The sequence below is a fragment of the Psammomys obesus genome, unplaced genomic scaffold, assembly GCF_907164565.1.
Source record: "Psammomys obesus unplaced genomic scaffold, mPsaObe1.curated_primary_1811, whole genome shotgun sequence".
Taxonomy (NCBI): Eukaryota; Metazoa; Chordata; class Mammalia; order Rodentia; family Muridae; genus Psammomys; species Psammomys obesus.
Window position 1 is genome coordinate 1,619,839 of NW_026594311.1, and position 25,898 is coordinate 1,645,736.

The window sequence follows — 25,898 nt, forward strand, 5'->3', positions numbered from 1 at the left end:
TGATAGTAAACAGATCTTTATTTGAAATCATCATTGGTGCCGTTTCTTGCTGTTTATTTGTTTGCTAGCCTGTTCTTCCAGCTGCATGGCCAGGCGCAGGGCCTTGATGACTTCTGTAAAGGGGAGGCGAACACAAAGGGTTACTGAGCGTCTTTGAACTATGTTCCCCCACTTCAGACAAAGCTGCCACTGCCTGCAGGCTGGCAGGATTGCCTATGGCACGTGCAGTAATATCACCCACCTCGAAGGGATGAGAAGTGCTTAGCCTGCTGCGCCAGGGCAAACTCTGCTTTGTTCACAAAGGTCTCCAAGTCGTAGTCTGGCTGATCAGTCATCTCAGAGAGCTCAAGCCAGCCTGGCCCTTGCTGCAACAACAGGGAGAAGAACCTGGTCAGCTCAGACTCACCAAAACTGCCCAGCAACTCATCCACATTGCCTGCAATACTGATGCATCTGCCAGAGGCCAGACCCACATCTACACCTGTATTCTGCCTCCTAAAACCCTTCCCCAGTTCTCAGCCTGGGCCAGAACGGTGGTGTGTGCCTATAATCTCAGCACTCAAGAGGCAGGAGCACCAGCAGGTAGGGCTGGAGAGACAGACCTAAGTTCAGTTCCCAGGATCTACATGTAGGAGAGGACTGACTCCTACAAGTTGTCCTTTTGAGCCCTACACCTGTCCATACCATCCACCCAAACAAGGGGAAAAACAAAACAGAAATGGGCTTCAAGGGCTTTGAGACACCCTGGTTCAAAGCAAACAGCAATAACTGGGAGGTGGTGGCGCACACCTTTAATCCCAGGGCTGGGGAGGCAGAGGCAGGCAGACCTTTGAGTTCAAGGCCAGAGAGTGGTCTACAGACTGAGTTCCAGGACAGTTTGAACTGTTACACAGAGAAACCCTATCTTGAAAAAAAACAAAACAAACACAAACTAACAATAAAACAAAAGGAAATCCTTGGCTTGAACTTAGCATCTAACCTCTCCCAAATCTGTCCCTATGTCAAGTGAGTGATGTCACTGATTCAGAACCTGGGGGGCTGGAGAGAAGATTTAGCAGTTAACAGCACTAGCTGCTCTTCCAGAGGATCTCGGCTCAGTTCCAACAGCCTCATGGTAGCTCACAAGTCTCTGTAACTCCAGTTCTGGGGGATCTATCTGACACCCTCACACAGACATACATGCAGGCAAAGCACCAAAGAATATGAAATCATTGAAAAAAAATGTGAGAAATTGGGCCAGGCAGTGGTGGCAAACACCTTTGATCTCAGCTCAAGGAAAGCAAAGGCAGGTGGATCTCCAAGTTCAAGGCCAGCCTAGTCTACAGAGGGAGTTCCAGGAACCCCCAAGGCTACACAGAAATTGGAATGTCAACTTCCCCCTTCCTTTCTTTGTGACAGGGTTTCATGTAGCCCAGATCTAAGAGTGACCTTGAGCTCTTGAGCACTGGTATGAGGCATGTCACCACAACTGATAAACCTTACTTGCACTCCAGGCAGACAGCCACTCAGCCTTCTTGGCCCCGTATTTTTTTGCAACAGATCTTACTTTGTAACTGAGGCTGGCCTCTAACTCTTCACCATTCTCCTGCTCAGCCTCTCAAATGCTGGGATTATAGATGTGAGCCAGCACACACGGCTCTTTGGTTCTCTTGTTTTCCTCCTTTCCTCAGACATGAGCTGAGCATGGTGGCACACACCTGGAATCCCAGTACCTGGGAGGCTGATGCAAAAGGACTAAGAGTTCATGGTCATGTAGAGACTCTGTCTCAAAAGCAAGATCAAGGGCTAGAGAGATGGCTTGGTAGTTAGAACTTGTTCTTGTAGAGGACAATTCCCAACACACACACGGCAGCTAGAGGACCCAGCCCCTGCCTCTGACCTCCATGGATATTAGGCATACAAATGGCAAACATAAATAAATACATGCACTCAAACACACTGGGAACAAAAACAAACACCAGGGCTAGAGAGGTGGCGCAGAGGTTAAGAGCACTGGCTGCTCTTCTAAAGGTCCTGAGTTCAATTCCCAGCAACCACATGGTGGCTCATAACCATCTATAATGAGATCTGGTGCCCCCTTCTGGAACTGTAGGTATCCTGCAGGTAGAACTCTGTATAAATAATAAATAAATAAAATCCTAAAACAAACAAACAAAAAACAAACACCAACCCTTTGCTTTGACCACACTGCCACTTTGCCAAAGGTCTTACTCACTGCATCATAATAAAATCTAAGCCTTTGGCACGAACCAAATGTAAGGCCCTTTAGCATCAGGGGTTCCCTGATCAAAGCTTTTACCACCTATCTCTTTGCGTTATCTGTTTACAACTTTTGTTTTGAGCACAGCGGACTCTCATGTGACCTGAAAGGGCCATGTAGTGTGTCGCAGTGCACTGGATGGAGGACATGTCTGCACACTTAGTCGCCACAGCAACATCACAAGTGCCACAAGTTCTTCTGCTGTCTGCCGCTGTCAGGAGACGCTTTCTCACAGCGGGCCCGCAGCAGAAGCAGCATCTCCCCTGGCTGGGCACCATGGGGCATGCCTGCATTCCCAGCACCCAGGAAGAGCCGGGGCTATCACACAGAGAAGCCCTGCCTCGCAAAGCCAAGAAGGAGAACCTCCCACTAACTTGCCAGTCAGTGCTGGTCCTGTGCTGCATCTACAGGAGCCCGTCGTTTAATCTCCAGAGGCCACACTGTACCTTGGCCAGTTTAGAGACAAGGAGACTGCGGCTCAGGGGGACCAAATACCTTTCAGCAGGCAATGAGCTCACACCTGCAAGAGTGAGGTGTTGTAGGGCCATGTGTCACTACAGAGCTGGAACAGTCACCGAATGACAAGTCCCTTATATGAAGGACCCGCCACACACCTAGTCAGCAGCACTGTTCCACAGGAGAGCCTGCGCAGAGAAATCTTAATCCAGAACATGGCTGCTCTGGCAAGAGATAACATCCAAAGACCTTTAGGTCTGTGCGAGCCTACAGAATACAGACACAACCTTAATCCCAGGAGACAGAAGCAAATAGATCTCTGAGTTCATTGCCAGCCTGGCATAGGGCAAGTTTCAGGCGGTATAGGTGGTGCAGGCCTGTAATCCCAGCACTCTGGGAGGCAGAGGCAGGTGGATCTCTGTGAGTTCTAGGCCAACCTGGTCTACAAAGTAAATCCAGGACAGCCAAGGCTACACAGAGAAATCCTGTCTTGAAAAACAAAACAAAAAAAAAAAAAAAAAAAGAGGAAAGTTTAGTTCCAGGTGTGGTAGTTCACACCTTTAATCCCAGCACTCAGGACACAGAGGCATACAGAGCTCTGAGTTCTAGTCAGAGCTGTTCAGGCAGCTTGGCTGAGTCAGTGAGGTGAGAGGCAGTGAGTGGAGTTGAGTTCATGGCAGTTCAGTTTGTGGAATTCAGAGGCAGTTTTTACTGGGAAAGTTTTACAGAAAGAGGCTAAAGAGAGAACAAGACACAGGTGAAGACAAAATGAGCCAGAAGATTGAAGTTAGTATGAGGCCAAACAGAGCAATTCAGTCAGAAGCTGAGAGAAGCCAATTTGAATCAATCAGCTTAGGAGTTTGAGCCAGATAGCTAAGTTGAACCAGCCAGCCAGAGTTCAGAAAGGGTGAGCTTATTCAGCATTAAGTCTCAAAGGCCAAAAACATTCTATGCCTAGATTAGATCACATGGAGGCTAGAAGCTTCCAGGCCGAGGCCTACGTTAGAAAACAGTAAGCCTCAGAGACAGAGACAACAATTACATCAGGTGAATAAAAATTACTTTTACACAGCTGGGAATGGTGGCCCACACCTTTAATCCCAGCACTGGCAGAGGCAGGCAGATGTCTGTGACAGCCAAGGCTACAGAAAGAAACACTGCCTCAGCTGGAGAGATGGCTCAGAGGTTAAGAGCACTGGCTGCTCTTCCAGAGGTCTTGAGTTCAATTCCCAGCAACCACATGGTGGCTCACAACCATCTATGAGATTTGGTGCCCTCTTCTGGTGTGCAGGTTTACATGCAGACAGAACCCTGTATACATAATAAATAAATAAATGTTTAAAAAAAAAAAAGAAACCCTGCCTCAAACAAACAGAAGAAGTTACTTTTACAAGCCCATTTCCAGGCAAGGTAGTCATTAACCTCCTCCAGCAGGTGGAGAATGAGAGGTGGGTGTAGAGAGCTGTCTTGTCCCATCCCAAAGACCCACAGGAGCAAAGTTCAGCCTGTGTTCCAGGAACAGGGCTGAGTTCTGTGGCTGTGTGCAAGTGGCCGGCCACCCCTCCCTGGTGGGGCCAGTGTGTACCTACCTGTATGATCTCCCTGAGCTCTTCCATGGCCCTCTCTTCCAGCTCTCTGATCTGAGTCATGGCTTCATTAAAGCTGGACATCTGGGAACATAGCTCCTCCTCCTCTTTGGAGAACTGAAGGTCAAAAGAGGAGATAACAGTGTAAACACTGTGGCCCAGGCTCCATTTCAAAGGCTGCATTTCATCTCACCCTCCCATCTTACATTGTCTGCTATCGAGGTCCCATCAGAGCTGGCTTCCATGTCTTCTGTTTCCATTTGAACTGGCTGCTCTCCACTGGGCCCACTATGGGGGCTCAGCTCCTTGACTCTGAGGAAAAAAGGTCTTGAATTTCCCAGCAGCCCCCTGGACACTCACTACAGGAGTGCGCCACCACTCAGACAACAAGGCTCAAGGATCCAAGGGGCGAGTAGCCGCTAGCCTTCAGTCAAAGAAGTGGCCTAACCTGAAGCCGACACAGTAAGGCCTCACATGCTAGTGACTGGGAGGGACTGGGACAGACCTAGCCTGTGGCTCAACTCCACACATCAGATTGTTTCTGGAGGACACTCAGTGGTCACTGGATGCTCGCCACTCCCTTCATCCCACCTGGCGGTAAGCCCTCATACCTGTCTGCATATCTCAGCGTGTTTAAAGTATATTCACAGGAGCTTATGCCTGGTGAGATCATGGCGATCTGAGAAAGAGAGAACAAGAGGTTGCAGGTTCAGACTCACAGGGTGAGGGCGGCACAGGAAAATCCGCTCCTGGCGGAGCTACCAGGAGTGTCTTCCGACAGGTGAGACTGACAGGGAGAAGCAGGTGCGCTCTGCTATGCAACTTGTCCCTGGGCATGTAAACTAGGCTACTTTAGAAGCCGGCTTCAGGGGGCTGGCAAGGTGGCTTAACAAGTAAAAGGCACCTGTTGCTCAAACTGACAACCTAAACTTGACCCCTAGAACCTACACAGTGGAAGAACAGACTCATGCAAGCTGCCTCCTGACCGCCACGTTAGTACCACAGCAAGTGTCTGTACACAGGATTCCACAATCAACACATATTTAAAATATCAAGAGCAGGTGTGATGGCACACCCTTTAATACCAGCACTAGGGAGGTAGAGGCGGCTAAATGTCTCTGAGTTCGAGGCCAGCCTGGTCTACAGTGAGCACCCAGGGCTACGTAGTGCAGATACTGTCTGGTTTTTGTTTTGTTTTTTGTTTTTTTGTTTTTTTTTTTAAAAAAAGGAGGACTGGAGAGATAGCTGAGTGGTTAAGAGGGCTGGGTTCACTTTCCAGACCCATATGGCTGTTCACAACCATGGTAACTCCAATCCAGAAATCAAACGCCCTCTTTTGAACTCATCTATTCATACACATAAATTTTAAAAAAGAAAAAGAAAATAGGTTGCTGGGTGTTACGGTGGCACATGCCTTTAAATTCCAGCACTTGGGAGGCAAAAGCAGGTAGATCTCTGTGAGTTTGAGGCCAGCCTGGTCTACAAAGCAAGTTCTAGGACATCCAGGACTACATAGAGAGACCTTGCCTGGAAAAAAAAAAAAAGGAAAGAAAAGAAAAGAAAAAAAGAGGCTCCCCAAGCTGGATATGTTATGGCATAACTATAATCTTTGTACTCAGGATCACTGTGAAATTGAGGCTAGCCTGGGCTACCTAGAAAAAAAAAAACATGTTGTATCCCCCAAACAAACAAAACTAAAGGTTTCCTGCATGTGGCCCAGGTTGGTTTTGAATAGCACTCCAGCTCTGGCCTGCCTAAGTGTTTGTGACTGCAGACACCAAGCCCAGCTCGGTTCCCTGCTTTCAAGGCACACCTAATTATCTTCTGCTTCTTGATCCCTCTATCAAAGACACAGCTCAAAGCTTGCTGACTCCTGCTCAGATCACCCGTCCATGAGGTGATGTCTCAGAGAGAAGGCTTTTAGGGCTAAGACAGAAGGCTCAGGACTAAAATACTTGGCTAGGAGGAGTTTGAATTCTGGGTTCAATCCTATACACTGACAAGAGGGGGAAAAAAAGGGAACAGCAGTACTAATTAACATTAATCAATCAGTATTAATTAATACTAATACTAAGAAAGCTTAGACAGAACAGTCTATGCTTCATGCAAAGGCCCTACTCATGGGCAGAGGTAAGGTGTGCTCTTGAATAGTGGCAGATCTCACTTAGCAGGACCTGTCGATATATAGTAGGGAAGAAAGAAGTCCTTAGAGGCTTGTAATATGAGGCTGTTGTGGCACAGGAGCCACGCAAGCTGAGGGAAGCTGTGGAAAAGGGAGGGCTTTCTTCTCCTGCATCTGCTAAGGCTTCCTTCTTGAATTCCAGACCCTTTTACCAGGTCAGGGAGTAGTGGCTGCACCTACACACCGAGAGTGGATTCTTTCCTCCTTGCCAACAGGCAATGTGGAGGCTGCAGGCTGGGGAAGCCCGTCAGGAGCCTTGGAAGCCAGGCAGCGTAGGCGCTGAGCTCCCTGGCCACAGACATGTCAGTGTCTCCCTGGAGAGCAGCACTGGCTCTTCTGCAGCAGCGCCTGCAGAGCCGCCCACTCACCATGCAAGTCCTGGAGTTCTCGCCAATGAAGGAGTCCCTCAGCACCTGCGTCAGCTTGCTCTCTCGGAATGGGGTGTGGGCCTTGTTCTGCCCCAGCGCCCTGATGCACTCCTGTGGGGCGGCAGAACAAACTGGAGTCTCTTTTCACTTCTTAGGTGGACTGCACTCTCCCTCCCCAGCTGCCTTCCGGCCCACCCCTAGCTTGGGTCCACTACCTTCAGAGCCAGGAGAGACTTGTTAATTTCCGCACCCTCCATGCGGGTCTGCCGGTCAGCGCTAGAAGTGTCGGCCCCTCGCTCATTCCCTGCCAGATCCACCAAGGAGAATTTGCCATGCAATCTCCCTTTAGCTCGAAGAAGAATCTGGAAGCAGGCATGGGAGCGGGAGGAATTGGAGTTGGCAAACGTTTGTCCCGAAGTCCTATTGAAAGGAAGGGAAAGGCAAAGAAAGGTTACAAACTTCTGGGACCACCCCCGGGCACCCCAGTGTTTGCAGCATCTCAGGGCACAGCAGTGAGAGCTATGGTAAAGGACGGACACAGCTCAGGAGCCTCAGCAGTCCTGGGTCTTCCTGTCTGTAACCTCTGTTTTACCTTCAGGACCGCAGCTCTTAACCTAGTAGTTTCCAGGCAGCCAAGGCAGTAACTGGGGTCTGTACTGGTGTGTTAGCTAGATCTGGGGCTCATAAAGACGAGGAGGGGCTGACTCTGCCACAGGGGTGGGAGAAAAATCTGAGCCCTCCAACTACCCAGCACCCCATGGCACCCTGTCAGCACTTTCTACATTTACACAGAGGTCTCGTTACTCCACGCCCAGAAAAGGTTCAGGGCTGCTAACTTCTTCACAAGGAAATACACATACCCCAGGCAAGAATGCTTGTTTTGAATAAAGTCGGCCTTTGTTAAGAGTTAAGCTGCTCTGAACTTACTCTTGAAGACCCTCTGGGATTATCTACCCACTGAGGTTCCTTAAGATGGAGGCCCTCATGGCTCTTACCCTGCTGTGGTGGTGAGAACTATGGGTTCCTCCTGTTCTTGTGCCTGTCTCTGCATCTGAGGCCTCATTACCTGAACTAAGTATTACAAGTGGCCCCTCCCCTCCCCAGAGCTCTGACCTGCAGGCGCTGCCCATGTTGATCATCTTGATGACGTCATCAGCGCAGTTCACCAGGTACTCCTGCAGGCCCACAACCTGCACCTGCTGCTTGCTGTCTTCTAGCACACGTAACTTGGCCTTTTTGTTGAGCAGATCAAACACCTGTGCCAGGCAGGGAACATAAACCTAGGGCCATAGGTGCTGGGCACCCTGCCTGACTCCTTCCTAGTCAGGGACCAGAAGCAGGAAAGGCCAGGTACGTACTGACAGGTAACAGCTCAGTGGTAAGTTGATCCCGTTTCCCTGGCTCACACCTGTGCCATTGCTTTACTAGCTGCACCAGCCTGAGCAAGCGACTGAACCACTCTAGCCTGTTCCCAGCCTATAAAGTCAAGACAAAAAGACTAGAATAGCAGCCAGGTGGTGGCAGAGAACGCCTTTAATCCCAGTACTCGGAGGCAGAGGCAAGAGAATTTCTTTGAAGAGGTTTGAGGCTAGCCTGGTCAACAGAGTGAGTTCCAGGATGGTCAGGGATACATAGAGAGACCCTGTCTCAAAAAGCAAAACCAAAACAAACAAAACACCTAGAACAGTTAGCACTTAGCACATAATATCCCATTAATGATATTAGGTATTTTTATTATTGAGGTCTTGCTCTACAAATGGTAATTCTAAAAATGTGCAGAAAATAGTGTGTGTGTGTGTGTGTGTGTGTGTGTGTGTGTGACAGAGAGAGAGAGAAGCACGGAGGGTATGAACAAGTGAATATACAGGATAGGAAGGGAGGACATGAAGAAGGGGGAGGTCAGTGGAGGGGAGCTCACATATGAGGCAGACCCCTACCTCAGAGAGAGCCTGCAAAAGGACGTCTGCTTCCTTATGGAGCTTGGCTGCTACCTCACCTTCAGAGGCAAGGGCCACATGCCAGGCGGAAAGGCCTACAGCTAACAGGATGCCTGGATTCAGTAGCTTCTAGCCATCTAAGGTTTTAGTCAGTTTACCTTCCCATTGTAGATCTCGAAGAATGTCACATAAACCTCCAGGTTTAAGTTCCGGTAGCGAGGCTGATTCTTGAGAAGGAAGACATCCCGGGCTGGAAGGAAGAGCCTGCCTCAGTAAGCAGCTTGCTTTCCATGCCCAATGGCTAAATGGTTTAGCCATTTAGTGTGGCTAAATGGTTTACTCACAAGCCATGGCGTAGATCCCTTTTGATGCGTTCTGACTTTTCCCAGACAAGTCTCCACCCATCGTCTGCAAAGGGAAACAGCATATGACATGGCACCAGAGCACAAGTGGCTTCCGCTGCCACAGTGGGTCGCACTAGAGCCAGAAGACTGGGCCTGCTAAAGCCCCTCTCTGCGTCTGGCATGGCAAACGCCTAGTGATGGGCATCTGTACCACATGAACTGTCTTCCTTCCCAAGGACTTACTGCTGCACTATAGAAGATTCTCTGCCAGACTGAAATACTCACGTGTGTCTTCCCACTGCCTGTCTGTCCATAGGCAAAGCACGTTGCCTTTCCCCCTTCAAAAATCGTCTGTACCAGTGGCCTTGCTGTGAACCTACGAGAAAAAAATAGAGTAGAAGGAAGCATATTTTTGCAGCTATCCCTCAGTACCTAAGAGGGATTGATTATGGGAACCCCACTGATACTCAGCACATAGCTGACGTTCAAATCACTTTTTTTTTTTCTGTTGGAACCCAGGGCCTAGCACTTGCTGGGCAAACAATTTACCACTGAGTTGACCCTCAGTCAAGTCCTTTATATAAAATGGCATAATGCTTGTGTATTATTTACATCTACTGTTACATATCTCTAGATTATTTCTATCCTAATAAAATGTTAACACAATATAGTTCTTACACTGTATCGTTTAGAAAAAAATGAAAGGAACAAAAATCTGAATATGTTCAGTACAGACAAATAGTTCTTTCAGGATTTTGTCTTTACTTTTAAATTACATGTATTTATTTGTATGTGTTTAGGCTATGGCACATGTAGAGGTCAAAGGACAATTTGTGGGAGTCAGTTTTCTTTTCCTACCTACGCCTATTCTGGGGATCCAACTCAGGTCATCAGGTGCATCAGCTCAGCGGTCACTTTTTTGGAAATATTTTCCCTCTGTGGTCGAGTCCACAGCAACTCAAGAACATGGGGAAAAACTGTATCTCTTCCCAAAATGTGCTCCCTACAACATGCTCCTAGGCAAAGCTTCAAGTCTTTGTTTGGTTTTGTGAGACAAAAAAACTTGTGTGTGGCTGTCCCGGAACTCTATAGACCAGGCTAGCCTCGAATGAATTCAGAGATCCGCCTGCCTCTCCCTCCTGAGTGTGGGCGTGCAAACATGTGCCACCACTGCCTTGAGAGGTATTCCTCTAAGGTCTACCCTGATCCATCCCACTAACCAAGCTGAACAACTAGTTAAATGGAAGGGTGTCTAGCTGGCCGGCCAGGAACAAAGCTGGTGACCCAAACTTTAAGACCCCTGACCTCCCTGATAGGATGTATTACAAAGGGCAGAGGAAACCAAGACCAAAAATATTTCGTTTGTGAGCTACACAGAGGTCTGTCATAGTTCAGACCTCACACTATAGCCTAGGCCAGCCTTAAATTCAAAAACCTTCCTTTCTCAGCTTTTTAAGTGCTGGGATTAAAGGCATAAGCCACTAAACTGGAATTCTATGAAGCACTGGCTGGTCTTAAATTCAAGACCTTTCTACCTCAGTTTCCCCAACACCAGAAGCATAAGAATGTACCACCAAACCTCTTTAAAAAGAAAATGCAGGGCTGGAGAGATGGCTCAGAGGTTAAGAGCACTGGCTGCTCTCCCAAAGGTCCTGAGTTCAAGTTCCAGCAACCACATGGTGGCTCACAACCATCTACAATGAGATCTGGTACCTCCTTCTGGCATGTAGGTGCATGCAGACAGAACATTGCATACACAGAAAATAAATAAATCTTAAAAAAAAAAAAAAAGAAAAGAAAAGAAAGAAAATGCATGACAAACCCAAATCCTTTAAGGCTTGGGAGATGGCTTAGTGATGAAAGTGTTTTCTGCACAAGTTTCCACTCCTGGTGGAAGGAGAGAACTGACTTCAAGTTGTCCTCATTTCCACACATACACCAATGGCACACCTGTGCCCACACATCTCTGTGTGTCACACAGACCACCAGGAGACCCCCTTCCCCAAAAAACTTTTATTGAGAATTAAATGTTGAGTGCTCGCTTCAGCAGCACATATGCTAAAATTGGAAAGATACAAAGGAGATTAGCATGGTCCCTGTGCAAGGATGACTCACAAATTTGTGAAGCATTACATATTTAAAAAAAAAAAAAGAAAAGAAAAACCTCCACTAATAATTAAATGCTGTGCTGGAGAGGCTAAGCTCACAACCAAAACTCTAAGATTAAATGCTGAGTGGCATGAGGACAGGGTGACGTCAAGTTCCCAGATCCGTTAAGCTTGGTCGGGTAATGAGTCAGGTGTGCAAGGCAGTGACGGTGTGACTCAGCACTTGGGAGGCAGAGGCAGCACTGTCATGGCTCAAGACCATCTGAGCAACACAGATAGGTCTAGGCTAGCCTGGGCTACAGAATGAGATATTGTCCCACCAAAAACAACACTGTGGGAACGGCTGACCCCTACTCATCAGCCCCAGTGCAGTGGGCAATATTTCAGTCATGAGTCACCCAAGGCTGGGCTGCAGCAGCTTAAAAGGGGACATGGCAGGCCCCAAACTGGACCTTCTGGTTACAGGGGCCAGAGCTCTTCATCAGAGAGGGAGGAGTCTGTGTCTGACATCAGAAAGACAGAGGCCAGGGGGAGAAGAGGGTTCAAGGAAGAAAACGGTATCAAGGGGACCAACCTATAGACCACTTCGTTGGAAGCTGTTTCATCGAAGGCAAAGTCAAAGCAGAAGGCCTGGTTCTCCAGGTACTTGGTTAGGTCCACCTTTAACTTGGGTTCATGCACGAGGACGAGACACTTGCTGGGAACAGAAATCACATCGATTTCTTTCTTGGCCAGCTCTGCAGAAGGAGAGTATTTCAGGGGACGCTCCTGAAGCCCCTGAACAGGGGGCTTCCTCTCAGTCGGCCTGATGCTTCTGACTGCATATCTTACCTTGTTTATTCAGTGGGCGCTTCCTAACACAGACACAGATCCTGTGCTCTTCAATCTGCAAGGGGATGAGGGACAGCCAGAGGAAGGTCAGAACAGTACAGAGAAAAGATTACCCACACCCCTCTCTTGGCCCTAGTATGGGACAGAGAGCCCTGATACAAGACCCCAGCTTTGTTATCCACTCTAGGGTACAAGAAAGCTGTTCGGAATTCCCCCCTTGGTTCTCTTATTCTGCTACCTTCAAGGTTTCAGCACTATGAGCCTAGCCCTGAGCAGTCTGGACAGAATAAAGCAGGAGGCTCCACCCTAGGCCCCACTAAAGTGTTTAGAAACAAAAAAACCTAGCTGATGAGCTGGTCCAGTGGGCAAAGGCTCTTCTGTCAAGCCTGATGATCTGAGTTCCATCCCTGGAAACCACAAGATAGCAGCCCCAACTCCAGCAAGATGTCCTTTGACCTTTTCATGTGTGCCATGTTGTGTGCCCATGTATACGCGCATGCACACAAGAGCAAACACATGTACACACACAAAGAACTTGTTTTGTTTTTTATTTTTTAAGGCCAGGCCTAATAGCATATACCTGTAACACCAGCATACACTAAGACTCTGTCTTCAGAGTAGAAAGAAGCAAAGCAGAGCAAAACAAAACAAAAACCAGCCAGTGAGATGGCTCAGCAGGTAAAGACATGCACTACACCAAACATGATTAGCCGAATTCAATCCCTAGGGCCCAACGTGGCAGAGAGAAGCGACTCCTACAAGCTGGCCTCTGTCTTCCAGCTAGGAATGTGTGTACCCCATGGCATGAGTGAGCATAATGTAAGGACATTTTTAAATGGGAGCAGTGGCATGTGGCACGTCCTTGGGAGGCAGAGGCAGGCCTATTTGTGTGAGTTTAAGGACAGCTGAGTCTACATAGTAAGTTCCAGGCCAGGCAGATCTACATAGTGAGATGCTTTGGGTTTTTTAATATATATGCCTGTATGTCTGTGTAATGCATGGGAGCAGTGCCCACGGAAGCCAAGGAGAGTTCAGCTGGCTGAGACACCACATGGGTGCTGGGAACCAAAACCAGGTTCTTTGGGAGAACGAGTACTCTTATCTGCTGAGCCATCTCTCTAGCCTTGAGCCACTGACCAAAAAAAAAAAAAGTGTTGGCAGAGGTGGGGGTAGGGACCATGACTATGTGCTCAAATATATGTAGTACCGGATTCAATCCCCAGAAACACAACCACACACACCACTGTCTGTACCTGCTTTCTGGTATACTCACAGGGTCAGTCACAGTAAGCGGGTGACATTCCATAGTAACCCGAAATTCTTTAATCATCCGGGCAAATTCCCAGTTTGGAAAAGTGCTGTCATATTCCTGTTTGAGGCAGGAGGAACAAGGGCAGACTGTTAAGGTGTGAGTGCTCTTAGACCCGGAGCAAGCAGGCAGCAGCGGTTTCTCAGCTAATGAGTGCCTCACTGTAGCTCTAGCTGAGAAGCCGGGCACAAAGTCCTATGGGGGAAGGAGAGGCAAGACTGCTGGGGAGCGTGGGCATGCACCAGGGACAACAGCACTTTGCATGTCTTAGGAGGCAAAGCGGCAGAATGGGTCTCCTCAGAGCGGCTACACAACTGCCAAGGTTTCCACCCTGTGACACAGGGGACAGACGGGAAAGCATCTCATAAGCACAAGATGGGCTTCCCCACTGGCCAATCAGCATCAACTATGGCTCATCTGGACATCTCCAGATAATTTTTCAATTATGCATTTATTTTCTGGATTCTGATAAGAAGCAATTAAACTTCCTGGATATGAGAACTGGAGCCTTAGACACGCTAGGGTCAGTATGTGTTGGTTGCTTGTCTGTCAGGGGCGCCTGTCCTGAAACTCTCACCCACGTCTCCCAAAGAAGCACCTGAGCTCGCTTTATTCTTATTTCTGAGTTCTGGGCCCTCTTCTCTTCCCGCTTGTTCTTCATTTTCTCCATTTCCTTCACGATACATGATTTCCTCCGAACTAAGAGGGAAAAGAAGTTACTCTTTCACTCATGGTTCAGTTTAAGTCTCTGGCCATTTCACTGAGTACTGGACCTTTCATAAAAACAGATAATCCTTCTCTATACCCTATCTGCTTTTGCTTATTTTGTGTTTGTTTGTTTTTTTCAGGATAAAGTTTCTCTGTACAGCCCTGGCAACCTTGGAACTCACTCTGCAGATAGATCAGGTTGGCCTCAAACTTAGAGATTCGATCTCCTAGTACTGGGACCAAGGGTGTGAGCCACCACGTTTGGCCTATTTGTTTATAAATTAGTGTGTTTGCATGCTCATGCCACACCACACGCGTGGAAGGCAGTTGTCACCTTCTACCATGTGGGATCCTGACACAGAAATCAGGTCATCAGGCTTAGTGGCAAGCATCTTTCATTGCTCAGCCACTTCACCAACACTCCGCACCCGCTTTTCCAGAATGTTTTTTGTCTATAAGCTAGTACACACAAGAAGCAACAGACTCGACTCTTGGATGGCCGAGTCCATGAAGCACTGACCGAGCTAATAATGTTAAAGACACGGTGATAATCACCCCACTTTGGTTTTGGCCTAAGCTCTCTTTATCCTTATGCAGCTATTTTCTCTGGAATCAAAATGAGGCGAGGCTGGAGAGATGGCTCCGTGGTTAAGAGCACTTGCTCTAGCAGAAGGCTTGATTCCCAGAACCCACATGGTGCTCACAGCCAGTTCTAGGAGATCCAGTACCCTCTTTTGACCTCCACTGGCACCAGATATACACAGACACCCATACCAGTAAAACACTCATATACTCAAAAACAAAAAACAAAACAAAAACAAAATCTTTTTGTTTTGTTGTTTTTCGAGACATTTCTTCTTGCCTGTCCTGGAACTCGATCTGTAGACCAGGCTGGCCTTGAACCTCACAGACATCCAACTAACTGCCTCTGCCTCCCGAGTGCTGGGATTAAAGGAGTTTGCCATTACACCAGGCTAAGAGCAATAAATCTTAAAAAGGAAAAAAGAAAAAAAAAAAAAAAAGGGCAAGACATTCTCACTATATTTTCACAAGTACTCTGGGCTGTTTATCAAGAGCTTAGCTGTGAATACACCTCACTTATATCAAATGGCTTCTGCCAAACTTTTGTGTCTTGTGGAAGACTCAGTTCATAACTAGAAGATAACATACCTTCAAAGTAATGGAATGGCTTGAACTCAAGCACCGGGCAGGCCCAGGGTAATCACCTGTCCTGTGCTAGAGCAGAGGAGCGCACAGCTCAGCATGTCTACCTGAATTCCCAGGGTTTGCAGAAGAGGTGCTTCGGGTGGGATGGACCTGCTCTTCTGCCTCCTCGCTGACCATCGACAACGGTAAATCTGTCACTGCAGAGCAGGAGGGCCTAGGGTGACCAGCTGTGGAAGAGCAAGAGAAGCAGGTATCAAGGGCAGCAGCTCATGGAAGGAACGTGGCCTTTTCCTCTTGCCCTCATCTCAAATTCAACCACCCTTCAGCCAGGGATTGCACCTGGGGCAAAAAAAATCTTAAACTAGCTGGGCATGGTAACACATGCCTTAGATTTAGCACTCGGAAGGCAGAGGCAGGAGGATCTCTGTTTGAAGTTTGAAACCAGCCTGGTCTACAAAGAGAGTTCCAGGACAGACAGGACTGGTACACAGAAAAACAAAAAACAAAACAAAATATTAAGCTGTCTCAAAAAACAAAAGACAAAACAAAATATTAAGCTGAGCATGTCTGCTCCCACCTGTAATCCCAGCACTTGGGAGGCTAAGAGAGAATTATTCTACAAGTTCAAGGCCAGCCTTGAGTACATGGTGAGTTCCAGACTGTCACAGAGTACAGAGGCAGAGAGATCCTGTGTGGAAACAACAAACAACTGTTTGGAGACATGGTATCACATCACCTAGGTTGGCCTCAAGCTCACCATGACTGAACTGAGGTTGACCTTGAACCTCTACTCATCCTGTGTGGTGAGTGCTAGACTTGCAGGCAGGATCCACTACGTCGTTTCAGATGGTGCTAGGGACGGAACCCAGGGTTGTGTGTATGCTGGGCAAGCATTCTAACAACTGAGCTACAACCCCAACCCAATAATAATTTTAAGCAAAGTGTTTTTTCAACTAGGTGTGTAAAGTAGATGAAGATTCTGTGGGGCAGTGAATCATTACACTTTAGTATTAAATTCATATAAATGAAAGGATCATGACCACGATGGATTATATTTTTCTATGGTATTTTGGTTTGCTGCTGTTGCTTCTTCTTCGAAACAGGGTTTCTCTGTGTAACCTTGGCTGTCCTGGACTCACTTTGTAGTCCAGGCTGGCCTTGAACTCACAGCGATCCACTGGCCTCTGCCTCCCTGTGCGCTGGGATTTTAGGTGTGTACCACACCTGCCTCAAAATGTTATATACTTATCTATTTAATGTATGAGTGCTCTATCTGCACGTACACCTGACGCCAGAAGAGGGCATCAGATTCCAGTATAGATGGTTGGGAGCCACCATGTGGGTGCTGGGAATTGAACTCAGGACCTCTGGAAGGGCAGATAGTGCCTTATCTACTGAGCCATCTCCTTTCTTTCATTATTTTTTTTTTTTCATTTTTTGTTTTGTTTTGTTTTTTGAGACAGGGTTTCTCTTTGTAACAAGGCCTGGCTGTCCTGGACTTTGTACATCCCAGGTGCGGGGATTAAGGGTATGGGCCACGGTACCCAGCATGGTGGTGTTTTTTCAGTTTGAATTTTTGTTGTTCTTGGTGTGTGTGTGTGTGTGTGTGTGTGTGTGTGTGTGTGTGTGTGTGTTTGGTAACAGATTTTCACTCTGTAGCCCAGGCTGACCTCAAACTCATGGCAGTCCTTATGTACTCTGGCATTTTAGTTATGAGCAGCCACAGTCACCTAGGTCATCCATGTTCCTTTCTCTTCTCCATCTTTGCTTCTGTTAATTGGGGCTTTGGAGAAGAAAGGGGCTGGCATGGCCTAAAAAGCCACACTTGGCTCAAGCCTGTAGAATCAGGCCTCTGGCTGGGGATGGTGGTGCACGCCCGTAATCCCTGTAATCCCAGCACTCTGGAGGCAGAGGCAGGTGGATCTCTGGTCTAGAAAGTGAGTCTAGTACAGCCAAGACTGTCTCAAAAAACCAAAATAAATAAATAAATAAAAGAAAAGAATCAGGCCCCCTGAAGGTTTTTTTCCCCTTTATAATATAAACCCTATCTGAGAGCTGGAGAGATGGCTCAGTGGTTAAGAGCACTGTCTGCTCCTCCAAAGGGACCCGGGGTTCAATTCCCAGCACTCACAACTGTCTGTAATGCCAATTCCAAGGGATCTGACACCTTCCCACTGACAAACATAAAATAAAATTATTTTTTTAAAGATTATTTTATTAAAAAACATGACGACGCCCATCTGAGCTGCGCATGCAGGGACCCTGGGAAATCCAGCCTGGAGCACATGGAGCATAAGGAGCTGCCTAAGGGCTTCTCAGGGAACACACTGATTACTCACTGGATACGGAAAACTGCTTGCGAGAATTCGTAGGCATAGGCATTTCCACCTCCATGTCATTCTCCTGAGTGGCAATTCGGACCTCTGAGACCATGGACATGCGCGTGGAGCGGCTTCGAAGACCTAGGACCAAGAAGACCAATGAGTGCTGCAAGATAGGAGGGCTGAAGCAGCAGACCTCTACAAAAGGCAGGCTAGATCCTACCCACCCAGAAATGAGCCCAGGAAACAGGAAGACAAGTAATGGTGCCCTTAAACTGATCTTATGGCCTATATGTCTAGGTGTTCCTGAGGGCAAACATATCGCCCTGAGGAGCACTTGTCTTGGGCTGGCCATACACAGAGTGCTATTCTAGAATACATGTGGCTCTGGGTTCAGCCCCCAGAATGGGGTGGGGCAGATATGAATAAATAAATGGAAGGACCTACAGCAAATCTAAAATCATTTCTGGAGAGGAAGGCCTATTTTTTTGTTTTGTTTTGTTGTTTTTCAAGACAGGGTTTTTCTGTGTAATCCTGGCTGTCCTGGACTCACTTTGTAGACCAGGCTGGCCTCAAACTCACAGAGATCCGCCTGCCTCTGCCTCCCTGAGTAGAGTGCTGGGATTACAGATGTGCGCCACTAGGCCTGACTGGGGGAAAATTTTTTTTAAAGATTCTTTTTTTTTTTTTTTTTTTTATAGGCAGAGAGATGGCTCAGGGGTTATGACCGCTGGCTGCTCTTCCAGAGGACTCGGGTTCAATACTCAGCACGACCCACATGGCCGCTCATACCCTTCTGTAGCTCTAGTTCCAGGAAGACTGATGTCCTCTGCAGGCACTATATGATGCAGTGTACAAACATACATACATGCAGGCAAAACAGCCCCCACGCATAAAACCTCCAAAATAATTGTTAAGAGTCACTTTTACTTTTGTTTTGTCTTTGTTCTTTGAGATATGTTTTCTCCATGGACCTTGGCTATCCTAGACTCCCTGTAGACCGGGCTGGCCTCGAACTCACAGAGATCCACCTGCGTCTGCCTTCCAGGCGCTGGGGTTAAAGGTGTGCACACCACTAGCACCTGGCCACCTTTACTTGTTATGTATGTATGTGTGTATATGTCTGTGTAACTACAAATATGTGTGTATAGGTGCTTAGGGAGGCCAGAAAGGGACAGCAGATCTCCTAGAGCTGCAGTTATAGACATTTGTGAGCTGCCAGAAGGTACTCGGATGCAAACTCTGGTCCTCTGGAAGAAGAGTAAGCACTCTTAACCACGGAGCCATCTCTACAGCCCCCAAAATCTTATCCTTAATAGCAGCAGTACCTACCACTCTACAAGCTTCCTATACCTTCAAGCGTAAGGTAGTGCCTGGGTGATGTAGCGCATTAGTAGAGTATCTGCTTAGCATGTGCAAGGTCATGGGTTCATTCCCCAGTACAGCAACAACAAAAATAAAAGGACTGGGCATAGCAGTACATGCCTGTAATCCCAGCACTCAGGAGGCTGAGGCAGGTAAAAAACAAAGAAAGAGAGGTTACATAGCAAATACCAATGTGCCCCTCTCTTGGAAGAGAGCATTAACGCCTAGCAACATCAAGTAACTTGCCCAAAGATCCCAATTAATAAGTGCTAAAGCCAGGCTATGACAGTCTGACATGACAAAAATCTAGGCTTTTCTCACTGCTCTAGGACACGTTAATTGAAGCCCTTAGGGCCAGCTATTCTGGTTTCTAGGACTCTTAAGGAATGGTTAACTGAGACATTGCTAATTTGTTCTTGAATTCTTTTTAAAAAACTATTTATTTATTTGTTTGTTTATGTATTTATTTAATGTGCATTAGTGCTCTGTTGCATATGTCTGTATGAGTGTTGGAGTCCCTGGAACTGGAGTTATAGACAGCTGTGAGTGCCTTATAGGTGCTGGGACTTGAACTTGAGTCCTCCAGAAGAGCAGCCAGTGTTCTTAATTGTTGAGCCAACTCTCCAGCCCCAATACCTGAATTCTTATAGCTATAGTAAGACAGAGATACAATCAGTCATCTATAAAACACTTCAAGTTAGTGACACACGCCTTTAATCCCAGCACTTGGAAGGAAGAGGCAGGTAGATCTGAGTTGAGGCCAGCCTGGTCTACAGAGTGAGTTCCAGGACAGCTAGGGCTACACAGAGAAACCCTGCTTTGAGAAATCAAAACAAACAAAATACATTTTTTTCTCTAAGTCAAGCTAAGTGGGTGGCTCACCCCTATAATCTGAACACTTAGGGAGGGCTGAGATAATAGGACTACAAATTAGAGGTTGGCCTGGGCTACACAGTGAGTTCCAAGACAGACCTTTTCTCAAAACCTGAAAACCAGGGCTGGAGATGGCTCTGCAGTTAAGAGTACGAGCGGCTTGCACAGAAGTAGAATGGCCCACAATGGCTTTTTCTTTTTCTTTTAAGATTTATTTATTGTTTATCCAGTATTCTGCCTGCATGTGTGCCTGCAGGCCAGAAGAGGGCACCAGGCTTATTGTAGATGGTTTTGAGCCACCAAGTGGTTGCTGGGAATTGAACTCAGGCCCTTTGGAAGAAGAGCCAGTGTTCTTAACCTCTGAGGCATCTCTCCAGCCCTTATAATGGCTTCTAGAAGAATCCAATGCCTCCAGCCTCCTTGGGCACCTGCACCACTCACTCACACAGAATTTAAAATAACAATAAATATGAACCTAAAACGTCAACAAACACAACAGACAACAGGTCATCAGGTTGATCCCTAGAATCCAAGGTGGAAGAAGAGAACTGACTTCCAAAAGTTGGGAGCCCTGGGGCGTGTGTTCGAGCATGCATGCTGCAATCAACAGACCCCGGCCACCAACAAAGTGTCCATATGTCTTGAGGACATGCGCGAGGATGGCACCAGTGCCTTTCTTGCGGGGCGTGTGTGAAGCGTGTCTATGGGACCTGCATACCATGTGGAGATCAGAGGACAGCTCTGTACAGTTGCCTCATTCTCCTTTTAAGATTGAACTCAGGTTGTCAGCTCTGTGCCACACAATGCTTTTACCTGCTGAACTATTTTAGTAGCCGGTCACTTTTTACATTTTTCTTTGTTATTATTAATTGTAGACAGGGTCCCACTGTTTAGCTCTGGCTGTCCTGGAACTTGCTATGTAAACCAGGATGGTCTCAAACTTACAAAGATCCTCCTGCCTCTGTCTCAAGTGCACCATCATACCTGGATTCTTTATTTATGGGAGAGGATCATCTCTTTTTATAGCCCAGGGCAGCTAAAACTTTCAGTCCTTCTGCTTCAGCCTCCTATAAGGATCAAAGCCACACATCGCTGTACTCAGGCCCATCGTTCTTCTAAGTAGCCCAAAACGACATTTATGCTTTCCTCACAGCCTCACTGCAAGGCACATGTTCTGAGCAGCTCATTCCCACTCTCCCCAGCACCAGACTCTGGTCCACAGGACAAGTGTCTACATCAGAAAGCAAATGTCTGTGACGTACAGTTCTCTCAGAGGTAAGGTGTGGGTTGGGTTCTTCCTCACTGAGAAAGATGCCTGAACAAAGAGCAGAGCTCAGCTTCCACCGCAGTCAGTCACATGCTCAGTCAGGGCAAGGAGTCTACTCTGGCTTCCACTCTTGAGTCCTGGGAATCTCACACACAGCAAAAACACCATGACAACAGCCAGTCACTTACCTTCTTTTGGAGCTGGAATTTTGGAGTTGACTGATCTGCGTTTTTGCTTCTGAAAAACAGAACAAATTGCCACAACATATGGCTCTTGTTGGACCTCACAGTCCTATCATGAGCCTACATACTATGATAAGGCTTCAGACAGGCCCAGACAAAAGTCAGCAAAAAGGTTAGGTTGAACAAGCTAGGTTCAAGGCCAGCATCTGCAGTCAGGTGGCAGGTACTTACCGGAACGGCTACATTTTCCTGCAGTGGCAGACTGTCTTTTGGGTGTAAGGGAAGAAGTTGTAAAAGTTCTGGGTTTATTGCAGCCACATCATCAATATTGATCTACAAGGACAAGTGAATTCTGGTGAAGCAACATTGCTTGATCTAACTGAATTGCTGTAATCAAGATCACCCAAGATTCAGGCTTTACCAACCTTAAGTTCCATTAAGCACTGACTACTAAAAAAAATAGTTATTCCTTAGCAATCAATAGTTTACCATCTAGATGGAATGGGTTTCCAGTTTCCAAGCCAACGGAAGATTGTGAATGTTGAGAATGAGTTGGAGAGGAAAGCAGACAGGTAGGCACCCAGAAGTCCACAGTAGACCTACGCCACTTGGCTCTCCTACTGATCTGCTGGGCAGCGACGTCCTGCTGGCCACAGACCCCTGAGCACTTCTTGCTGGCTGACACGAAGGAGGAAACAAGTTCTAACTGTGTGTTGATAGTCAAGGTGGTGGGGCCCTCAGGATCTTATGAGCAGGAGTGAGTTCCCGAAAGCTGCTACCTAACCCTAAGCCTACCTACATTTTCTACCGGGCCCAGAACCTTCTTCCCAGTCACACCTTCCTGTTAAGGCCTTTCCTAGTTCCTGCTCACACCCACAATGAGGTCACAATTCTGGGTTTACATCACCAGAGTCCTGTAACTTTTTAGGAGCACCTCAAACGTCACCAGCAAAACTCATAGCTTTAAAAGGGCAAATGGGGCTGAAGGATGTAGCTCAATAGTAGCATTTTCTTTTCTCCGGAGAGGCCCTGAATTTACTCTTCAGCACCCCACATGCCACAGGACCCCAATGGATCCCACTTTGTTTATGTTTGAAACTGACAAAGCTTAAGAACACACCTCCCGGGGTTGGGGATTTCGCTCAGTGGTAGAGCACTTGCCTAGCAAGCACTAGGCCCTGGGTTCAGTCCTCAGCTTCAGTTGGGAGACAGATCACTTACTGCTTTTGCAAAGGATCTGAATTCAGTTTCTAACACCCATATTAGATGCTTCACTAGTACCTGCAACTCCAGCTATGGGGGATCCAGCGCCCTCTTTGACCTTTGCTGGCGCCTGCACATACCCAACATCCACATAACACATAATTTAAAACAAAACACACACACACACACACACACACACACACACACCTCCCTAAAGTTGTCCTGAAATCTTCACACAGGACACTTTTAAACACAAGCACACCATGGCACTCATGGCTTCCTCCCACCCTTTTTTCTTTCTTTTTTCTTTCTTTCTTCCTTCCTTTCTTTCTTTCTTTTCTTTCTTTCTCTCTCTCCCTCTCACTTTCTTTTCCTTTCTTTCCTTTCTCTCTCTCTCTCTTTCTTTTCAAGACGGTTTCTCTGTGTAGCCTTGGCCGTCCTTGACTAACTTTGTAGAAACTCACAGCAATCCTCCTGCCTCTGCCTCCTGGAGTTCTGGGATTACAGATGTGCACCACTGCATCCAGCTCTCCCCCCCCCCCCACCTCCTTTCACACACATTTTTTTTTTTTTTAAGTCTCAATATATAGCTTTAACTGTCCTGGAATTCACTACGTAGATCAGGCTGATATGAAACAGAGATCTGCCTCCCAAGTGCTGGAATTAATGACATGTGCCACCACACCAAGCGCAATTTTTTTTTTTTGACAGGTTCTATGTAGCCCTGGCTAGCTTATGTGGACCAGGCTCGCCTCGTGCTCCTGAGCACTGAGATGAAAGCTGTGTGCTATCACACCAGTTCTACTGTGTCACCCTATGAAACTCCATGAGGGAGGGAGCCCTTAGTCACTTCTTTCCAGCCCTCAACACTCAATAATTTGAAATCAGTCCAGAAGGACACTGTGGTTAAATCTTCACAACATTCTGAGGTAGACATTGCCATCATTACTTTATGAATGCAGAGAAAGAATTCCTGTGGGCAGAGGCACAAAGACACTAAGAACACAAAGCAGAGGCAAGGAGAAAGTAGAAACCTGAGGGCTTGGGGTTTTTCTAACATTTATTCATTTATCATCTAAACAGTATTCTGGCTGTGTGTGTGCCTGCACACCAGAAGAGGGCACCAGACATCAGGAGAGATGGTTAGGAGCCATCGTGTGGTTGCTGAAAATTGAACTCAGGACCTTTGGAAGAACAGCGAGTATTCTTAACCTCTGAGCCATCGGTCTAGCCCCAAAACCCCAGTTTTTGTATTCACAGACCAGAGACCTTTTCACAATGCCTTCTTCTCATCTCTCCTCTTTTCACAGTCCATCCAAGTCCCTCCCTGGGGCTGTTCCACCGCTGCCCATCTGTGCCCTCTGTCAGCAGCCGCTTTATGATTTGGCATCTCAAAGCACACCTTTGTCCCCTTTCTGGGGTCAGGGATTTTGTCAATCAAACTGACAATGGTAGTGTGCACTCAGAACCCAGCTGAGGTGAGAATCCTTGGTTAAGATTCTCTGCAATTTGCTCTCTACAGACACACCAGAAACTGTTAATTCCTTCAATTTAGAATACACCTGAGGAAGCTGGGCTCGGCAGTGATGGCACACACTTTTAATCCCAGCACTCAGGGAGGCAGAGGCAGGTATAGCTCTGTAAGTTTGAGGCCAGCCAGTTTCAGGACAGCCAGGGCTGTTACACAGAGAAACCTTGTTAAAAAAAGAGAACACAAACTGACTAAACAAGGCTCAGGGAGCCAAGCATGATCATTTTTTTTAAGACTGGAGAGGACAGCACATCAGTGACTGGGCTTCCACACAGATGTTCTGCACAGAATCATGTGAAATACCACACAAGCATTCTCATAGAACCTACCTCTTTGCCCTTTGTGTTACCTCCTTCTACCCATTCCACTGAAACGCAGGATTTCTCCAAGTTCACTGTGCTTATGTTAGCACTGTGAATTACACCTAGGTAAGAAAAGATGAGAGGTTATCCAGCTGTCGCCTGAGAACTTAAATTTTATACCCTACTTTGCTTTTAGGATCCTACAGAGACTTCAAATGTACAATTTACCTGGAAAGGTTCCCCACCCCCTTAAAAATCAACACAAACAGCCAGGCAGTGGTGGTACATGCGTTTAATTCCAACACTCAGGAGGCAGAGGCAGGAGGATCTCTGTGAGTTTGAGGACAGCCTGGACAGTCAGGGCTACACAAAGAAACCCTGTCTCAAAAACAAAGCTGGGCAGTGGTGGTGCACACCTTTAATCCCAGCACTTGGGAGGCAGAGGCAGGTGGATCTCTGTGAGTTCAAGGGCAGCCTGGTCTACAGAAGAAAAGTCCAGGAGAGCCAAGGCTACACACAAAGAAACCCTGTCTCGATACACCAAAAATCAATACAGACACTAACAATCCCAGTGGGTTCACCCTTAGCCCATCCCACAGTGAGGTGGGTAGGAAACAGGCCTCAAATCCCAGCTGCATAGGATAAGAGCTCAAAACCTCTCCAGAGAGCCTGCAATAGAATGAAGGCTGATTTGAGCGAGAAGTCACTGCAGCCCTTGGAGGAGCTGTTCCTCAACACATCGCTGAAAAGTTGGACCTCTCGGGTTTCCCTAATTTTTGGTAGTCGCCGTATGGCTGCTCCACGAATGACCCGTTATTAGACCTGCAGCAGTCGCTTAATAAAAACAGAAGAGCCGGGCATGGAGGCGCACGTTTGTAATCCCAACACTCGGAGAGGCAGATGCAGGAGGATCTCTGAGAGTTCGAGGACAGCCAAGTCTACGCAGAGAAACCCTGTCTCAAAAAGGCCGAAACAGGAGTAGTAGCAGTAACAGGTTGTCTTACCAGCTCCTTAAGAGCAGGAATTCTGCTCGTTTACTTTGAATCCCTGGGCCTGACATACTGCAATGTCACTATATTCAGCCAGGAAGCCGTGGGTCCCACAAGGCGGAGCAGTTTCGGATGAAGATTTCGGAAGGAAGTGCATCCACTCGCCCTAACCTATGCACACCAAATGACCACAGAGAAGCTCCGCCTACGCTCAGAAAGCAGGTTAGGGACCCACAACCAGGGCACATCTTTTCCCCTGTGTCAGGAACACCGACTGCCAGTTCAGGGACACGGACCACCTCAGTGAGGGGAAGGGGAAAGAGTGTCCCAGAGCTTGCCGTTTCGGGGTTCGGGTAACCATCTTGGAGGTCTTACCCCTCTCGCGTCCCCTTGGCCTCAGGACCCTGCCCTCACCATTACTGCGCTGAATGTTGATGGAGAGACCAGGAAACAGTCGGGCGTGAAGCGACTCCATGGAATCAGGAACAGCACCGGACAAGACAATTCCAAGAAGCTAGGAAACCAGGACTCTGCTAATACTGTGCTGTGTTAACGCCGCCTAAACCGCTGCAGTTTAAATCCCGCGCGCCGGCGTCCTTACGACGTCAC

At 47.4% G+C, this 25,898-nt stretch overlaps 1 protein-coding gene and 1 non-coding gene across 2 annotated transcripts; one reads left to right on the forward strand and one right to left on the reverse strand.

The window, feature by feature from the left end:
- On the reverse strand, positions 1-25,898 carry Kif2c (kinesin family member 2C). Its single transcript, XM_055618478.1, has 21 exons — positions 25,704-25,898; positions 24,328-24,422; positions 21,496-21,597; positions 21,271-21,319; positions 17,596-17,718; positions 15,361-15,483; positions 13,980-14,080; positions 13,346-13,441; positions 12,073-12,127; positions 11,816-11,978; positions 9,419-9,509; positions 9,134-9,197; positions 8,948-9,039; positions 7,966-8,108; positions 7,068-7,272; positions 6,853-6,963; positions 4,914-4,981; positions 4,509-4,614; positions 4,306-4,419; positions 242-365; positions 1-113 (listed from the first exon to the last, which is right to left on the reverse strand). The coding sequence occupies exons 1-21, from the start codon at positions 25,762-25,764 to the stop codon at positions 31-33; spliced, it is 2,169 nt and encodes a 722-aa protein (XP_055474453.1). The 5' UTR covers positions 25,765-25,898; the 3' UTR covers positions 1-30.
- Positions 11,168-11,274, forward strand: LOC129685172 (U6 spliceosomal RNA). Its single transcript, XR_008721453.1, has one exon. It is a non-coding gene; the product is annotated as a U6 spliceosomal RNA (small nuclear RNA).

Excerpts from the sequence above, each read along its gene's own strand:
- Kif2c (XM_055618478.1), bottom strand. The coding sequence starts at position 25,764 with ATGGAGTCGCTTCACGCCCGACTGTTTCCTGGTCTCTCCATCAACATT. Across the intron at positions 24,423-25,703 it reads CAACATTCAGCGCAGTAATG|GTGTAATTCACAGTGCTAAC; the intron begins GTGAGGGCAGGG and ends TTTCTTACCTAG. Across the intron at positions 366-4,305 it reads AGCTCAGGGAGATCATACAG|CAAGGGCCAGGCTGGCTTGA; the intron begins GTAGGTACACAC and ends CTGTTGTTGCAG.